Genomic DNA, 16,311 nt, shown 5'->3' on the forward strand with positions numbered 1-16,311 from the left:
AACAAAAAATTATATATATATATATATATATATATATATATATTATTTTTTTTAATTTCTTGTGCGGCCCGGTACCAATCGAGCCACGGACCGGTTGGGGACCACTGTTTGATGTCATGGACTGTCACACACACGTATGATGTCATGGACAACACAACAAATAAGCGGCGTTTGCTCATTTTAACGTGAAATACATTATATCCATATTAGGATATTTTCTTAATTCTTATCTTGTTTAAAAATATATCTATTTATCTTACAAACTCCATTTATCACCCAGCTCTTCTGACTACTTGAATTGTGTGTGTGTGTGTGTGTGTGTGTGTGTGTGTGTGTGTGTGTGTGTGTGTGTGTGTGTGTGTGTGTGTGTGTGTGTGTGTGTGTGTGTGTGTGTCCACAGGTGAAGCGCTCCTTTAGCTTGTGCAGTCTTCAGCTCACTTACTTTGATGAGGAGAACGAGGAGGTGAGCAAATATCAATTCTAACATAACTACACATTTTTGTACTGTACAAGTATTCATTCTAACATAGCTACACGTATATTTACTGTACCGGTATTAATTCTAACATAACTTCACATATATGTACTGTGCAAGTATTAATTCTAACATAACTACACATATATTTACTGTACAAGTATTAATTCTAACATAACTACACATATATTTACTGTAAAAGTATTAATTCTAACATAACTACACATATATGTACTGTACAACTATTAATTCTAACATAACTATTAGGGATGTCCCGATCCAGGTTTTTGCACTTCCGATACCGATATTGTTTTTGCACTTCCGATCCGATACCGATACTGACCGATACCGATACTGACCGATAATGGCCTATCCGAGCATGTATTAAAGTTTAAAGTTATTTAGCCTACTTAGTTGTCAGAATCATGTTGAAAAGGGTTTTAGAACTCTTGATAACAACTAGCCAGCTGAATTAGGTGAGTTTAAATAATACACAATGGTTGGTAACAAGAAACTGACCTGTTTATTCAAGGATAAACACAAAATAGACAAAATTATACATGACAAACAGAAATGGCATAATTGAAACAAGGGCTGGGCGATATGGCCTTTTTTTAATATTGCGATATTTTAAGGCCATATTGCGATACATGATATATATCTCGATATTTTGCCTTAGCCTTGAATGAACACTTGATGCATATAATCACAGCAGTATGATGATTCTATGTGTTTTGATTGATTGATTGAGACTTTTATTAGTAGGTTGCACAGTGAAGTACCGTACATATTCCGTACAATTGACCACTAAATGGTAACACCCGAATAAGTTTGTCAACTTGTTTAAGTCGGGGTCCACTTAAATTGATTCATGATACAGATACATACTATCACATATATACTATCATTTAATACAGTCATCACACAAGATAATCACATTGAATTATTTACATTATTTATAATCCAGGGTGTGGAGGGGGGCGCCGGATGTAAGTGTCAAAAAGACAGCCAAAAGAGTTTGATATGAGAATAAATATAAAGTTAAAATATAGGGTAGAAATGCATCCATTTGCAGGAAATGTAGTCTTGATTTTCAACATTTTCCTTCAAGGCTTGCATGTCTACATTAAAACATTCTTCTTCATACTGCATTAATATATGCTACTTTTAAACTTTCATGCAGAGAAGGAAATCACAACTAAAAAAATCACAAATGTTTTCATACGGTGTTGATCTGGAAATTTTTGCCTCGGCATTTTGATGGTGTGGACGTGTAGCACCGAACGGAGATAAGCGTCTCGGCAGACGTTATAATATTTGAACAATGATGACGAAAACTGTTTTCTCTGTCGTGTCCGTGTGTCGAAAATTGTTGTGCGCTTATTTTTTTATTTGATTTTGTGCGTGGCATATAATTGCTATGCGCAGAGGACGTTTAAACAGTGCGCAATTGCACAAGCGCGCACCTTAGAGAGAACGTTGGTCACACGGCTGCGCTAGCATCACAGCTAACGTTAGCCATGCTGCTACCTCTCTGCTCGGGGAGGGCGTATACGTATGTGACGTATGACGTGACAGTATGTGACGTGTGTAAGAAGGTGCGCTTGCTGTCTGTGAGAGGGAGACAGAAAAGAGTGAGAAGAGCCTGTCGTGTAATGCCAGCAGCTAAAAGCAACTGCGTGAGAATCCACAGACCTGTGGATGTGTTGAAGGTGTGCTGGAAATTGCGGAACGGAAATTAGGGAGCAGCAGAAAAGTGGAATGTACTATTTAAATAGGTGCGTTGGAAAACACGGAGCGGAGGTTTTTTTTTTAACTGGATCTGGATCGGCATTTTCCCATGCCTTGCCGATACGCATTTTTTTGCAAATATCGGCGGCCTATGCGATCCAAATATCGGATCGGGACATCCCTAATAACTATACATATATGTACTGTACAACTATTAATTCTAACATAACTATACCGGTACATATATGTACTGTACAAGTATTAATTCTAACATAACTATACCGGTACATATATGTACTGTACAAGTATTAATTCTAACATAACTATACATATATGTAGCATTCTCTTCCTTACACACCTAGCTATTAGCATGTAGCATTCTCTTCCTTACACACCTAGCTATTAGCGTGTAGCATTATTTTCCTAACACACCTAGCTATTAGCATGTAGCATTCTCTTCCCTACACACATAGCTATTAGCATGTAGCATTCTCTTCCTAACACACCTAGCTATTAGCATGTAGCATTCTCTTCCTACCACACCTAGCTATTAGCATGTAGCATTCTCTTCCTAACACACATAGCTATTAGCATGTAGCATTCTCTTCCTAACACACCGAGCTATTAGCATGTAGCATTCTCTTCCTTACACACCTAGCTATTAGCATGTAGCATTCTCTTCCTTACACACCTAGCTATTAGCATGTAGCATTCTCTTCCTAACACACCTAGCTATTAGCATGTAGCATTCTCTTCCTAACACACCTAGCTATTAGCATGTAGCATTCTCTTCCTAACACACCTAGCTATTAGCATGTAGCATTCTCTTCCTAACACACATAGCTATTAGCATGTAGCATTCTCTTCCTAACACACCTAGCTATTAGCATTTAGCATTCTCTTCCTTACACACCTAGCTATTAGCATGTAGCATTCTCTTCCTTACACACCTAGCTATTAGCATGTAGCATTCTCTTCCTAACACACCTAGCTATTAGCATGTAGCATTCTCTTCCTTACACACCTAGCTTTTAGCATGTAGCATTCTCTTCCCTACACACCTAGCTATTAGCATGTAGCATTCTCTTCCCTACACACCTAGCTATTAGCATGTAGCATTCTCTTCCTAACACACCTAGCTATTAGCATGTAGCATTCTCTTCCTAACACACCTAGCTATTAGCATGTAACATTCTCTTCATTACACACCTAGCTATTAGCATGTAGCATTCTCTTCCTTACAGGTGACAAAATCACTACAAGGAATGATAGATATAATATTTGTGTTTGTTAGGCCAAAACCAAGCAGGAAGTGACATTTTTAGTGCACTTGCCATCCAAATAAGGTCATCTTCCTCTTCTTCCAGGTGTCCATCAACAGTCAAGGTAAGATTGACCTTCTCACTCCTCAATTCTTGGCAAAGCACATATTTCAAATTGTGCTTCCGTCACAGCGGAGTACGAAGAAGCACTCAAGGTTTGTTTATTTGTTCTTATTCTAGATTTATTGTCCGGTTTTTTGACTCATTCCATAAGATCACACACACTTCCTGCTTTTCACCAATCACACGTCATCGTCACATCACATGACCCTGGCATGCATATCATGATGGATCCATAACTAACGTAATCATCCATCCATTTACTACCGCTTAATCCCTTCGGGGTCGCGGGGGGCGCTGGAGCCTATCTCAGCTACAATCAGGGGGAAGGCGGGATACACCCTGGACAAGTTGCCACTTCATCACAGGGCCAACACAGACAACATTCACACTCACATTCACACACTAGGGCCAATTTAGTGTTGCCAATCAACCTATCCCTAGGTGCATGTTTTTGGAGGTGGGAGGAAGCCGGAGTACCCGGAGGGAACCCACGCAGGCACGGGGAGAACCTGCAAACTCCACACAGAAAGATCCCGAGCCCGGGATTGAACCCAGGACTGCTCAGGACCTTCGTATTGTGAGGCAGACGCACTAACCCCTCTACCACCGTGCTGCCCTAACGTAATCATTATATTACTATATAAAATATCACATATAGAAAAATACATTGACATTATTCCATAAAATATATCAAATCACTACATAAAATGATGTATTATTATATATAAATGCAAATTGGTTGGAATTGGGGGGTTAAATCACCAAAATGATTCCCGGGCGCGGCCACCGCTGCTGCCCACTGCTCCCCTCACCTCCCAGGGGGTGATCAAGGGTGATGGGTCAAATGCAGAGAATAATCTCGCCACACCTAGTGTGTGTGTGACAATCATTGGTACTTTAACTTTAACTTTAAATAGTATAGTAGATGAAAATATCATCAATACAAAATATATTGTATTATATTATTGTATTAAAACACTACAAAATATATTATCATATATCATTTTATAAAAATATCTTAAACACAAACAATATTTTACCTCATAAAAACATCATATATGTAAATACAAACAATATATTATTATATAAAAATATCATAAATACAAAAATCTATTTTATTACTGTATACAAATGTAAAAGAATTACAAAAATATACTATCATATACTTTTATATAAAAAATCTCATAAATACAAACAATATATGACATACAAGTCTCATGAATACAAACCCCAAAAGTAGTGAAGTTGTAACGTTGTGTAAATGGTAAATAAAAAGAGAATACAATGATTTACAAATCCTTTTCAACTTATATTCAATTGAATAGACTGCAAATACAAGATATTTAATGTTCACACTGAGAAACTTCATTTTTTTTTGCAAATAATCATGAACTTAGAATTTAATGGCAGCAACACATAGCAGAAAAGTTGTCAGAGGAGCATTTTTACCACTGTGTTACATGGCCTTTCCTTTTAACAACACTCGGTAAAGGTTTGAGAACTGAGAAGACACATTTTTGAAGTGGAGTTCTTTCCCATTCTTGCTTGATGTACAGCTTAAGTTGTTCAACAGTCTCCCTTCTGATATTTTAGCCTTCATATTGCACCACACATTTTCAATGGGAGACAGGTCTGGACTACAGGCAGGCCAGTCTAGTACCCGCACTCTTTTACTACAAAGCCACGCTGTGGCTTGGCATTGTCTTGCTGAAATAAGCAGGGGCGTCCATGATAACGATAGCAACATATGCTCCAAAAGATGTATGTACCTTTCAGCATTAATGGTGCCTTCACAGATGTGTAAGTTACCCATGTCATCCATCCGTCCATCCATTTTCTTCCGCTTATCCGAGGTTGGGTCGCAGGGGCAGCAGCCTAAGCAGGGAAGCCCAGACTTCCCTCTCCCCAGCCACTTCGTCCAGCCCCTCCCGGGTGAACCCGAGGCGTTCCCAGGCCAGCCGGGAGACATAGTCTTCCCAACGTGTTCTGGGTCTTCCCCTTGGCCTCCTGTCGGTCGGACGTGCCCCAAACGTGTTTGGGTGGCATCCTGAGCAGATGCCCGAACCACCTCATCTGGCTCCTCTCCATGTGGAGGAGCAACGGCTTTACTTTGAGCTCCTCACGGATGACATAGCTTCTCACCCTATCTCTAAGGGAGAGCCCTGCCACCCGGCGGAGGTAGCTCATTTCGGCCGCTTGTACCCGTGATCTTGTCCTTTCGGTCATAACCCAAGGCTATGACCATAGGTGAGGATGGGAATGTAGATCGACCGGTAAATGGAGAGCTTTGCCTTCCGGCTCAGCTCTTTCTACACCACAACGGATCGATACAGCGTCCGCATTACTGAAGACGCCGCACTGATCCGCCTGTCGATATCACGATCCACTCTTCCTCCACTCGTGAGCAAGACTCCTAGGTACTTGAACTCCTCCACTTGGGGCAAGATATCCTCCCCAGCCTGGAGATGGTACTCTACCCTTTCCTGGGCGAGAACCATGGACTCGGACTTGGAGGTGCTTATTCCCATCCCAGTCGCTTCACACTCGGCTGCGAACCGATCCAGTGAGAGCTGAAGAGCTTGGCCAGATGAAGCCATCAGGACCACATCATCTGCAAAAAGCAGAGACCTAAGCCTGCAGCCACCAAACCGGATCCCCTCAACGCCCTGACTGCGCCTAGAAATTCTGTCCATAAAAGTTATGAACAGAATCGGTGACAAAGGGCAGCCTTGGCGGAGTCCAACCCTCACTGGAAACGGGTCCAAGCTCTGACACTGATCATACATGGAGCGGACCGCCACAATCAGACAGTCCGATACCCCATACTCTCTGAGCACTCCCCACTCCCCACAGGATTTCCCGGGGGACACGGTCGAATGCCTTCTCCAAGTCCACAAAGCACATGTAGACTGGTTGGGCAAACTCCCATGCACCCTCAAGGACCCTGCCGAGAGTATAGAGCTGGTCTATCGTTCCACCATCAGGACAAAAACCACACTGTTCCTCCTGAATCCGAGGTACGACTATTCGGCGTAGCCTCCTCTCCAGTACATGCCTTGCGCACTAATACACCCCCATACCATCACAGATGCTGCCTTTTCAACTTTGTGCCTACAACAGTCCGGATTGTTCTTTTCCTCTTTGGTCCGGATGACACGACGTCCACAGTTTCCAAAAACAATTTGAAATGTGGACTCATCAAACCACAGAACACTTTTCCACTTTGCATCAGTCCATCTTAGACGAGCTCGAGCCCAGCGAAGCGTTTCTGGGTGTTGTTGATAAATGGCTTTGGCTTTGCATAGTAGAGTTTTAACTTGCACTTACAGATGTAGCGACCAACTGTAGTTATTGACAGTGGTTTTCTGAAGTGTGGTGTGATACCCTTTACACACGGATGTGGCTTTTTGATGCAGTACCGCCTGAGTAATATCATGGCTTACGTGCAGTGATTTCTCCAGATTCTCTGAACCTTTTGATGATATTACGGAGCGTAGATGGTGAAATCCCTAAATTCCTTGCAATAGCTGGCTGAGAAATGTTGTTCTTTAACAATTTGCTCAGGCATTTGTTGACAAAGTGGTGACCCTCGCCCCATCCTTGTTTGTGAATGACTGAGCATTTCATGGAAGCTGCTTTTATACCCAATCATGGCACCCACCTGTTCCCAATTAGCCTGTTCACCTGTGGGATGTTCCAAATAAGTCTTTGATGAGCATTCTTCAACTTTCTCACTCTTTTTTGCCACTTGTTCCAGCTTTTTTGAAACATGTTGCAGGTATCAAATTCCAAATGAGATAATATTTGCAAAAAATTAAGTTTTCCAGTTCGAACGTTAAATATCTTGTCTTAGCAGTCTATTCAATTGAATATTAGTTGAAAAGGATTTGCAAATCATTGTTTTTATTTACCATGTACACAACTTGACAACTTCACTGCTTTTTGCTTTTGTACAAATACAATTATAAAGGTGCACTACAAAAATATATTATCATTTAAAATATAATAAATACAAAATATATTATATCACCATCAGGCAGTACAAAAATGGATGAATGGATTCATTAATGAATGATTAAAAACATAACATTGAATGAATAAAAGTAGTAATAATAGCAATGAATAAAATGGAAAATAAGACAAAAAAATTACAAATGAATTACAAAAAAAAACGTAAGAAAAGTTTAACATGATCAGTAAAAAGCCTGATTAAAAAGTGTGTGTTTAGCCTTTTTTCAAAATAGACCTGAGGCTCTCTGGCCCGCTGTTAAATAATAGGATCAAAGCAAGTCAGATAGACATTTCAAAAGTGAAAAGAACTTTCCAACTGGTGTAATGTGCTCCGCCCTCTGGTCCTGCTAAGCACGCCTGCATTCAAATCTTGTAATGAAAGTAGTTTTCATTAGACATGTTCTATGTACAGGATGATATGAATATGAATAACATAGTGCTTTTCTGTTCAGAGTGCATCCAGACAGGGTCATCGTCTGCACATGAACGTGTATGAGACCAGGGGCCACACAGTGAGGGGGTCTAGTACTAAGACCAATACCACAGAAGCAAAGAGAGGGTTCAGACCCCCACAGAACTGTCCCACCATCACACACCTGGTCACTCGCAAGATCCAGGCTGCAGTGCCAGAACAAGGACTGGTAAGTATCACTTACTGTACTTGATTATTATTGATATGATCTCATTCATTTACAGTAACATTATTACTTTATAGTAGATTATTATCTCATTCATTTACAGTAATATTATTATTTACAGTAGTTTTATTATCTCATTCATTTACAGTTATATTATTATTTATAGTAGTTTATTATCTTATTCATTTACAGTAATATTATTATTTATATTAGTTTGTTATCTCATTCATTTACAGTAATATTATTATTTATAGTAGTTTTATTATTTAATTAATTTACAGTAATATTATTATTTATAGTAGTCTTTTATTTTTATTTTTATTTATTTATTTTCTTTTTTTTTTATTGACATCCAGCATCAGACATTTCTATCCATTACATCATATTCTCATAAATCATATATCTATTGTCTGCCCTAAATGTCAAAATATTTTTGTTTATATCCCACCCATACCACCCACCCCCCCCCCAAAAAAAGAAAGAAACAACAACAAAAACAAAGTAATATCTACAAATATGTCGATTAAATAAACAAAGAAAGAGAAAAAAAGAGAGAGAGAAAAAAGAAGAAATAATAATACAAAATGTATAGTAGTTTATTATCTCATTCATTTACAGTAATATTATTATTTATAGTAGTTTACTATCTCATTCATTTACAATAATATTATTTATAGTAGTTTTATTATCTCATTCATTTACAGTAATATTAATATTTATAGTAGTTTATCTCATTCATTTACAGTAATATTATTTATAGTAGTTTTATTATCTCATTCATTTATAGTAATATTATTTATAGTAGTTTTATTATCTCATTCATTTACAGTAATATTATTATTTATAATAGTTTATTATCTCATTCATTTACAGTAATTATTTATAGTAGTTTATTATCTCATTCATTTACAGTAATATTATTATTTATAGTAGTTTATTATCTCATTTAATTACAGTGATGTTATTTTTTATAGTAGTTTTATTATCTCATTCATTTACAGTAATATTATTATTTATAATAGTTTTATTATCTCATTCATTTACAGTAATATTATTACTTCATAGTAGTTTATTATCTCATTCATTTACAGTAATATTATTATTTATAGTAGTTTATTATCTCATTCATTTACAGTAATATTATTATTTATAGTAGTTTATCTCATTCATTTACAGTAATATTATTACTTTATAGTAGTTTATTATCTCAGTCATTTACAGTAATATTGTTATTTATAGTAGATTATTATCTCATTCATTTACAATAATATTATTTATAGTAGTTTTATTATCTCATTCATTTACAGTAATATTATTACTTTATAGTAGTTTTATTATCTCATTCATTTACAATAATTGTTATTATTTATAGTAGTTTTATTATCTCATTCATATCCAGTAATATTATTACTTTATAGTAGTTTATTATCTCATTCATTTACAGTAATATTATTATTTATAGTAGTTTTATTATCACATTCATTTACAGTTATATTATTATTTATAGTAGTTTATTGTCTCATTCAATTACAGTAATATTATTATTTATAGTAGTTTATTATCTCGTTCATTTACAGTAATATTATTATTTATCAATGAATCAATCAATCAATGTTTATTTATATAGCCCTAAATCACAAGTGTCTCAAAGGGCTGCACAAGCCACAACGACATCCTCGGTACAGAGCCCACATAAGGACAAGGAAAAACTCACCCCAGTGGGACGTCGATGTGAATTTATAGTAGTTTATTATCTCATTCAATTACAGTAATATTATTTATAGTAGTGTTTTATAACTATAACATCTAGTAGAAGTACTTGACTATAACTGCCAGTAGAAGTACTTGACTATAACTGCTGCTTTAAGGACTTGACTATAACTGCGAGTAGAAGTACTTGACTATAACTGCTGGTAGAAGTACTTAACTATAGCTGCTGGTAGAAGTACTTGACTATAACTGCTGGTAGAAGTACTTAACTATAGCTGCTGGTAGAAGTACTTGACTATAACTGCTAGTAGAAGTACTTGACTATAACTGCTGCTCTAAGTACTTGACTAACTGCTAGTAGAAGTTCTTGACTATAACTGCTGCTTTAAGTACTTGACTATAACTGCTAGTAGAAGTACTTGACTATAACTGCTGCTTTAAGTACTTGACTATAACTGCTGCTTTAAGTACTTGACTACCAATCAATCAATCAATGTTTATTTATATAGCCCTAAATCACAAGTGTCTCAAAGGGCTGCACAAGCCACAACGACATCCTCGGTACAAAGCCCACATAAGGGCAAGGAAAAACTCACCCCAGTGGGACGTCGATGTGAATGACTATGAGAAACCTTGGAGAGGACCGCATATGTGGGTAACCCCCCCCCTCTAGGGGAGACCGAATGCAATGGATTTCGAGTGGGTCTGACATAATATTGTGAGAGTCCAGTCCATAGTGGATCCAACATAATAGTAAGAGTCCAGTCCACAGTGGGGCCAGCAGGACACCATCCCGAGCGGAGACGGGTCAGCAGCGCAGAGATGTTCCCAGCCGATGCACAGGCGAGCGGTCCACCCCGGGTCCCGACTCTGGACAGCCAGCACTTCATCCATGCCACCGGACCTGTGCCCCCCCCCCCCTCCACAAGGAAGAGAGGAGCCGAGGAGAAAAGAAAAGAAACGGCAGATCAACTGGTCTAAAAGGGGGGCTATTTAAAGGCTAGAGTATACAAATGAGTTTTAAGATGGGACTTAAATGCTTCTACTGAGGTAGCATCTCTAATTGTTACCGGGAGGGCATTCCATAGTACTGGAGCCCGAATAGAAAACGCTCTATAGCCCGCAGACTTTTTTTGGGCTCTGGGAATCACTAATAAGCCGGAGTTCTTTGAACGCAGATTTCTTGCCGGGACAAATGGTACAATACAATCGACAAGATAGGACGGAGCTAGACCGTGTAGTATTTTATACCTAAGTAGTAAAACCTTAAAGTCACATCTTAAGTGCACAGGAAGCCAGTGCAGGTGAGCCAATATAGGCGTAATATGATCAAACTTTCTTGTTCTTGTCAAAAGTCTAGCAGCCGCATTTTGTACCAATTGTAGTCTTTTAATGCTAGACATAGGGAGACCCGAAAATAATACGTTACAGTATTCGAGACGAGACGTAACGAACGCATGAATAATGATCTCAGCGTCGCTAGTGGATAAAATAGAACGAATTTTAGCGATATTACGAAGATGAAAGAAGGCCGTTTTAGTAACACTCATAATGTGTGATTCAAAGGAGAGAGTTGGGTCGAAGATAATACCCAGATTCTTTACTGATTCGCCTTGTGTAATTGTTTGGTTGTCAAATGTTAAGGTGGTATTATTAAATAAATGTCGGTGTTTAGCAGGACCGATAATCAGCATTTCCGTTTTCTTGGCGTTGAGTTGCAAGAAGTTAGCGGACATCCATTGTTTAATTTCATTAAGACACGCCTCCAGCTGACTACAATCCGGCGTGTTGGTCAGCTTTAGGGGCATGTAGAGTTGGGTGTCATCAGCATAACAATGAAAGCTAACACTGTATTTGCGTATGATGTCGCCTAGCGGCAGCATGTAAATACTAAAGAGTGCAGGGCCAAGAACCGAACCCTGAGGAACTCCGCACGTTACCTTAACATAGTCCGAGGTCACATTAATATGGGAGACGCACTGCATCCTGTCAGTAAGATAAGAGTTAAACCACGACAAAGCTAAGTCTGACATACCAATACGTGTTTTGATACGCTCTAATAAAATATTATGATCGACGGTATCGAAAGCAGCGCTAAGATCAAGAAGCAGCAACATAGATGACGCATCAGAATCCATCGTTAGCAGTAGATCATTAGTCATTTTTGCGAGGGCTGTCTCCGTAGAGTGATTTGCCCTGAAACCGGATTGAAAAGGTTCACAGAGATTGTTAGACACTAAGTGTTCATTTAGCTGCTGTGCAACAATTTTTTCGAGGATTTTCGAAATAAAGGGAAGGTGGGACACCGGTCGGTAGTTTACCATGAGGTCAGGATCAAGGTTAGGTCTTTTGAGCAGAGGATGAATACTGTTCCCCTGGCATTTCTTGAATGCCAGGGGAACAGTGCCAGAGGAAAGTGATAAGTTTATAATATTTAGCACTGATGGACCTAATAATACAAAAAGCTCCTTGATAAGTTTCCCAGGAAGTGGGTCAAGTAAACATGTTGTTTGTTTTATCCCACTTACACGCCGTAATAGTTCCTCTAATGTTATTTCATCAAAAAGAGAGAGACTATTTTGTATTGCAGTATCCGTCGTCGATACAGTTGTATCTGTGTTAATAGAACCCAGTTGTAGCTGAGATGCGTTGTCTTTAATCTCCTTTCTAATGAGTTCAATTTTCTTATTAAAGAAATTCATAAAGTCATCTGCCGAGTGGGTGGAGCTATTGGGAGGAGTCCCTTGTTGGGTTAGCGATGCTACTGTACTAAACAAAAATTTAGGGTCGTTTTTGTTGAGGCGGATGAGATTTGAGTTATATTTAGCTTTAGCTAAGGTAAGCATGTGTTTATACGATATTAAACTATCACTCCATGCTTGATGGAAAACCTCAAGCTTGGTCGCACGCCATTTGCGTTCCAACTTTCTACATGATAATTTATGAGCTCTGGTTTCTTCTGTAAACCATGGGGTGCGCCTTTTAGGGGCCCTTTTTTGTTTTAGCGGTGCTATACTATCAATGGTTTTGCGCAGGGCATTGTCAAAGTTGTTAGTTAGGTTATCAATAGAGCCGACATAATTTGGGAATGGTGCCATTACCGAAGGCAGTAGGTCAGCAAGAGTCATCGTTGTGGCAGCATTAATGTTGCGGCTGCTATAGCAGTTATTATTATTATTAGTTTGTTGACAATGAGTCAGAACTTCGAATTTTATAAGGTAATGATCGGACATTACTTTAGTATACGGGAGTACCATAACTTTGGAGGTGGTGACACCCCTGACCAGCACTAGATCTATCGTATTACCGTTGCGATGCGTAGGTTCATTTATTATTTGTGTAAGACCACAGCTATCAATTATAGTCTGGAGCGCCACGCACTGAGGGTCCGATGGGGTATTCATATGGATATTAAAGTCCCCCATTATGATTATATTGTCTGCGTGCGTCACTAGATCAGCAACGAACTCTGAGAATTCATTGATAAAGTCCGAGTAGGGCCCTGGGGGGCGGTAGATAACAGCCATATCGAGAGGCAGCGGTGCGACAGACCTCATAGTAAGCACCTCAAACGATTTGTATTTATTATTTAGGTTGGGGGTAAGGTTAAAGTTTTCATTGTATATTAGTGCGACCCCCCCACCCCTTTTGAGGGGACGGGCAATATGCGCATTCGTATAGTTAGGAGGAGATGCCTCATTTAGCGCAAAAAAATTGTCTGGTTTGAGCCAGGTTTCGCTAAGACCAATGACGTTAAGATTGTTGTCTCTAATGACCTCATTAACTTATAACGTTTTGGGAGACAATGATCTTATGTTTAAAAAGCCCATATTATAAGTATTGGGCTGTTTTGACGAGTTTTTGTTTAAATTATTCGTAGTAGCAATATTAATAATGTTGCGTTTATCATACGTAGTGCACTTTAAATAGTTTCGACCATATCTAGGAATTGATACGACGGGAATTTTCAGATTGTTTGCTTGATGCTGCGATCGACTGAACGCATCATGATTTGCCACCTCAGTAGAATGCATATCTACCTCTGACACATTCACAACAGAAAACACATTATGTGAGTTGTGTATTATTCTAAGAAAATTGCTATGCGTACAGGAATTATCCAGCCTAGCGCTGGCTAGTTCTAGCTTAACTGACTCCTCACCCGGACTAGCAGGCTCTGTAATTGCCTGTGACCGGGCTTGCTCTAGTGTAGTTAGTCAAATGTGACTTAAACAGTAGTCTATGTTTTTAGGCAGGATGATGGCGCCTTCCTGGTTAGGGTGAAGGCCGTCTCTCATCAGCAAGCCTGGTTTGCCCCAGAAAGAGGGCCAATTATCAATAAACGTTAGTCCCTGTTGTCTACAGAAGCTAGCCAGCCACTTGTTAAGCGAGACTAATCTGCTATATCTCTCATCATTGCCTCTCGCAGGCAGGGGGCCAGAGACAATTACTCGATGCCTGGACATCTTTCTAGCGAGATCACAAGTGGCTGTGTTTCTCTTTGTAATCTCTGACTGTCTCATTGTAGTCAATCAATCAATCAATCAATCTTTATTTATATAGCCCTAAATCACAAGTGTCTCAAAGGGCTGCACAAGCCACAACGACATCCTCGGTACAAAGCCCACATACGGGCAAGGAAAAACTCACCCCAGTGGGACGTCGATGTGAATGACTATGAGAAACCTTGGAGAGGACCGCATATGTGGGTAACCCCCCCCCTCTAGGGGAGACCGAAAGCAATGGATGTCGAGTGGGTCTGACATAATATTGTGAGAGTCCAGTCCATAGTGGATCCAACATAATAGTAAGAGTCCAGTCCATAGTGGGGCCAGCAGGACACCATCCCGAGCGGAGACGGGTCAGCAGCGTAGAGATGTTCCCAGCCGATGCACAGGCGAGCGGTCCACCCCGGGTCCCGACTCTGGACAGCCAGCACTTCATCCATGGCCACCGGACCTGTGCCCCCCCCCCCCTCAAGGAAAAGGGGAGCAGAGGAGAAAAGAAAAGAAACGGCAGATCAACTGGTCTAACAGGGGGGCTATTTAAAGGCTAGAGTATACAAATGAGTTTTAAGATGGGACTTAAATGCTTCTACTGAGGTAGCATCTCTAATTGTTACCGGGAGGGCATTCCATAGTACTGGAGCCCGAATAGAAAACGCTCTATAGCCCGCAGACTTTTTTTGGGCTCTGGGAATCACTAATAAGCCGGAGTTCTTTGAACGCAGATTTCTTGCCGGGACATATGGTACAATGCAATCGACAAGATAGGACGGAGCTAGACCGTGTAGTATTTTATACGTAAGTAGTAAAACCTTAAAGTCACTTCTTAAGTGCACAGGAAGCCAGTGCAGGTGAGCCAGTATAGGCGTAATATGATCAAACTTTCTTGTTCTTGTCAAAAGTCTAGCAGCCGCATTTTGTACCAACTGTAATTTTTTAATGCTAGACATAGGGAGACCTGAAAATAATACGTTACAGTAGTCGAGACGAGACGTAACGAACGCATGAATAATGATCTCAGCGTCGCTAGTGGATAAAATAGAACGAATTTTAGCGATATTACGGAGATGAAAGAAGGCCGTTTTAGTAACACTCTTAATGTGTGATTCAAACGAAAGAGTTGGGTCGAAGATAATACCCAGATTCTTTACTGATTCGCCTTGTGTAATTGTTTGGTTGTCAAATGTTAAGGTGGTATTATTAAATAAATGTCGGTGTTTAGCAGGACCGATAATCAGCATTTCCGTTTTCTTGGCGTTGAGTTGCAAGAAGTTAGCGGACATCCATTGTTTAATTTCATTAAGACACGCCTCCAGCTGACTACAATCCGGCGTGTTGGTCAGCTTTAGGGGCATGTAGAGTTGGGTGTCATCAGCATAGCAATGAAAGCTAACACCGTATTTGCGTATGATGTCGCCTAGCGGCAGCATGTAAATACTAAAGAGTGCAGGGCCAAGAACCGAACCCTGAGGAACTCCGCACGTTACCTTAACATAGTCCGAGGTCACATTATTATGGGAGACGCATTGCATCCTGTCAGTAAGATAAGAGTTAAACCACGACAAAGCTAAGTCTGACATACCAATACGTGTTTTGATACGCTCTAATAAAATATTATGATCGACGGTATCGAAAGCAGCGCTAAGATCAAGAAGCAGCAACATAGATGACGCATCAGAATCCATCGTTAGCAGTAGATCATTAGTCATTTTTGCGAGGGCTGTCTCCGTAGAGTGATTTGCCCTGAAACCGGATTGAAAAGGTTCACAGAGATTGTTAGACACTAAGTGTTCATTTAGCTGCTGTGCGACAATTTTTTCGAGGATTTTCGAAATAAAGGGAAGGTGGGACACCGG

The 16,311-nt window shown here is 39.6% G+C and overlaps 1 protein-coding gene across 3 annotated transcripts in view; it reads left to right on the forward strand.

The window, feature by feature from the left end:
- Nucleotides 1-16,311, forward strand: part of nbr1b (NBR1 autophagy cargo receptor b) — a 125,971-nt gene that overhangs the window by 5,130 nt on the left and 104,530 nt on the right. For 2 of the 3 annotated variants that reach the window (XM_061981690.2, XM_061981691.2), the window contains exons 2-5: nucleotides 401-463; nucleotides 3,574-3,592; nucleotides 3,661-3,683; nucleotides 8,055-8,243. In XM_061981690.2, the coding sequence (XP_061837674.2) occupies nucleotides 401-463; nucleotides 3,574-3,592; nucleotides 3,661-3,683; nucleotides 8,055-8,243 (294 nt within the window). The remainder of the gene's footprint in view (nucleotides 1-400; nucleotides 464-3,573; nucleotides 3,593-3,660; nucleotides 3,684-8,054; nucleotides 8,244-16,311) is intronic. The other variant, XM_061981693.2, reaches the window with a different exon arrangement.

Source organism: Nerophis lumbriciformis, linkage group LG24 (assembly GCF_033978685.3).
Source record: "Nerophis lumbriciformis linkage group LG24, RoL_Nlum_v2.1, whole genome shotgun sequence".
Lineage (NCBI taxonomy): Eukaryota > Metazoa > Chordata > Actinopteri > Syngnathiformes > Syngnathidae > Nerophis > Nerophis lumbriciformis.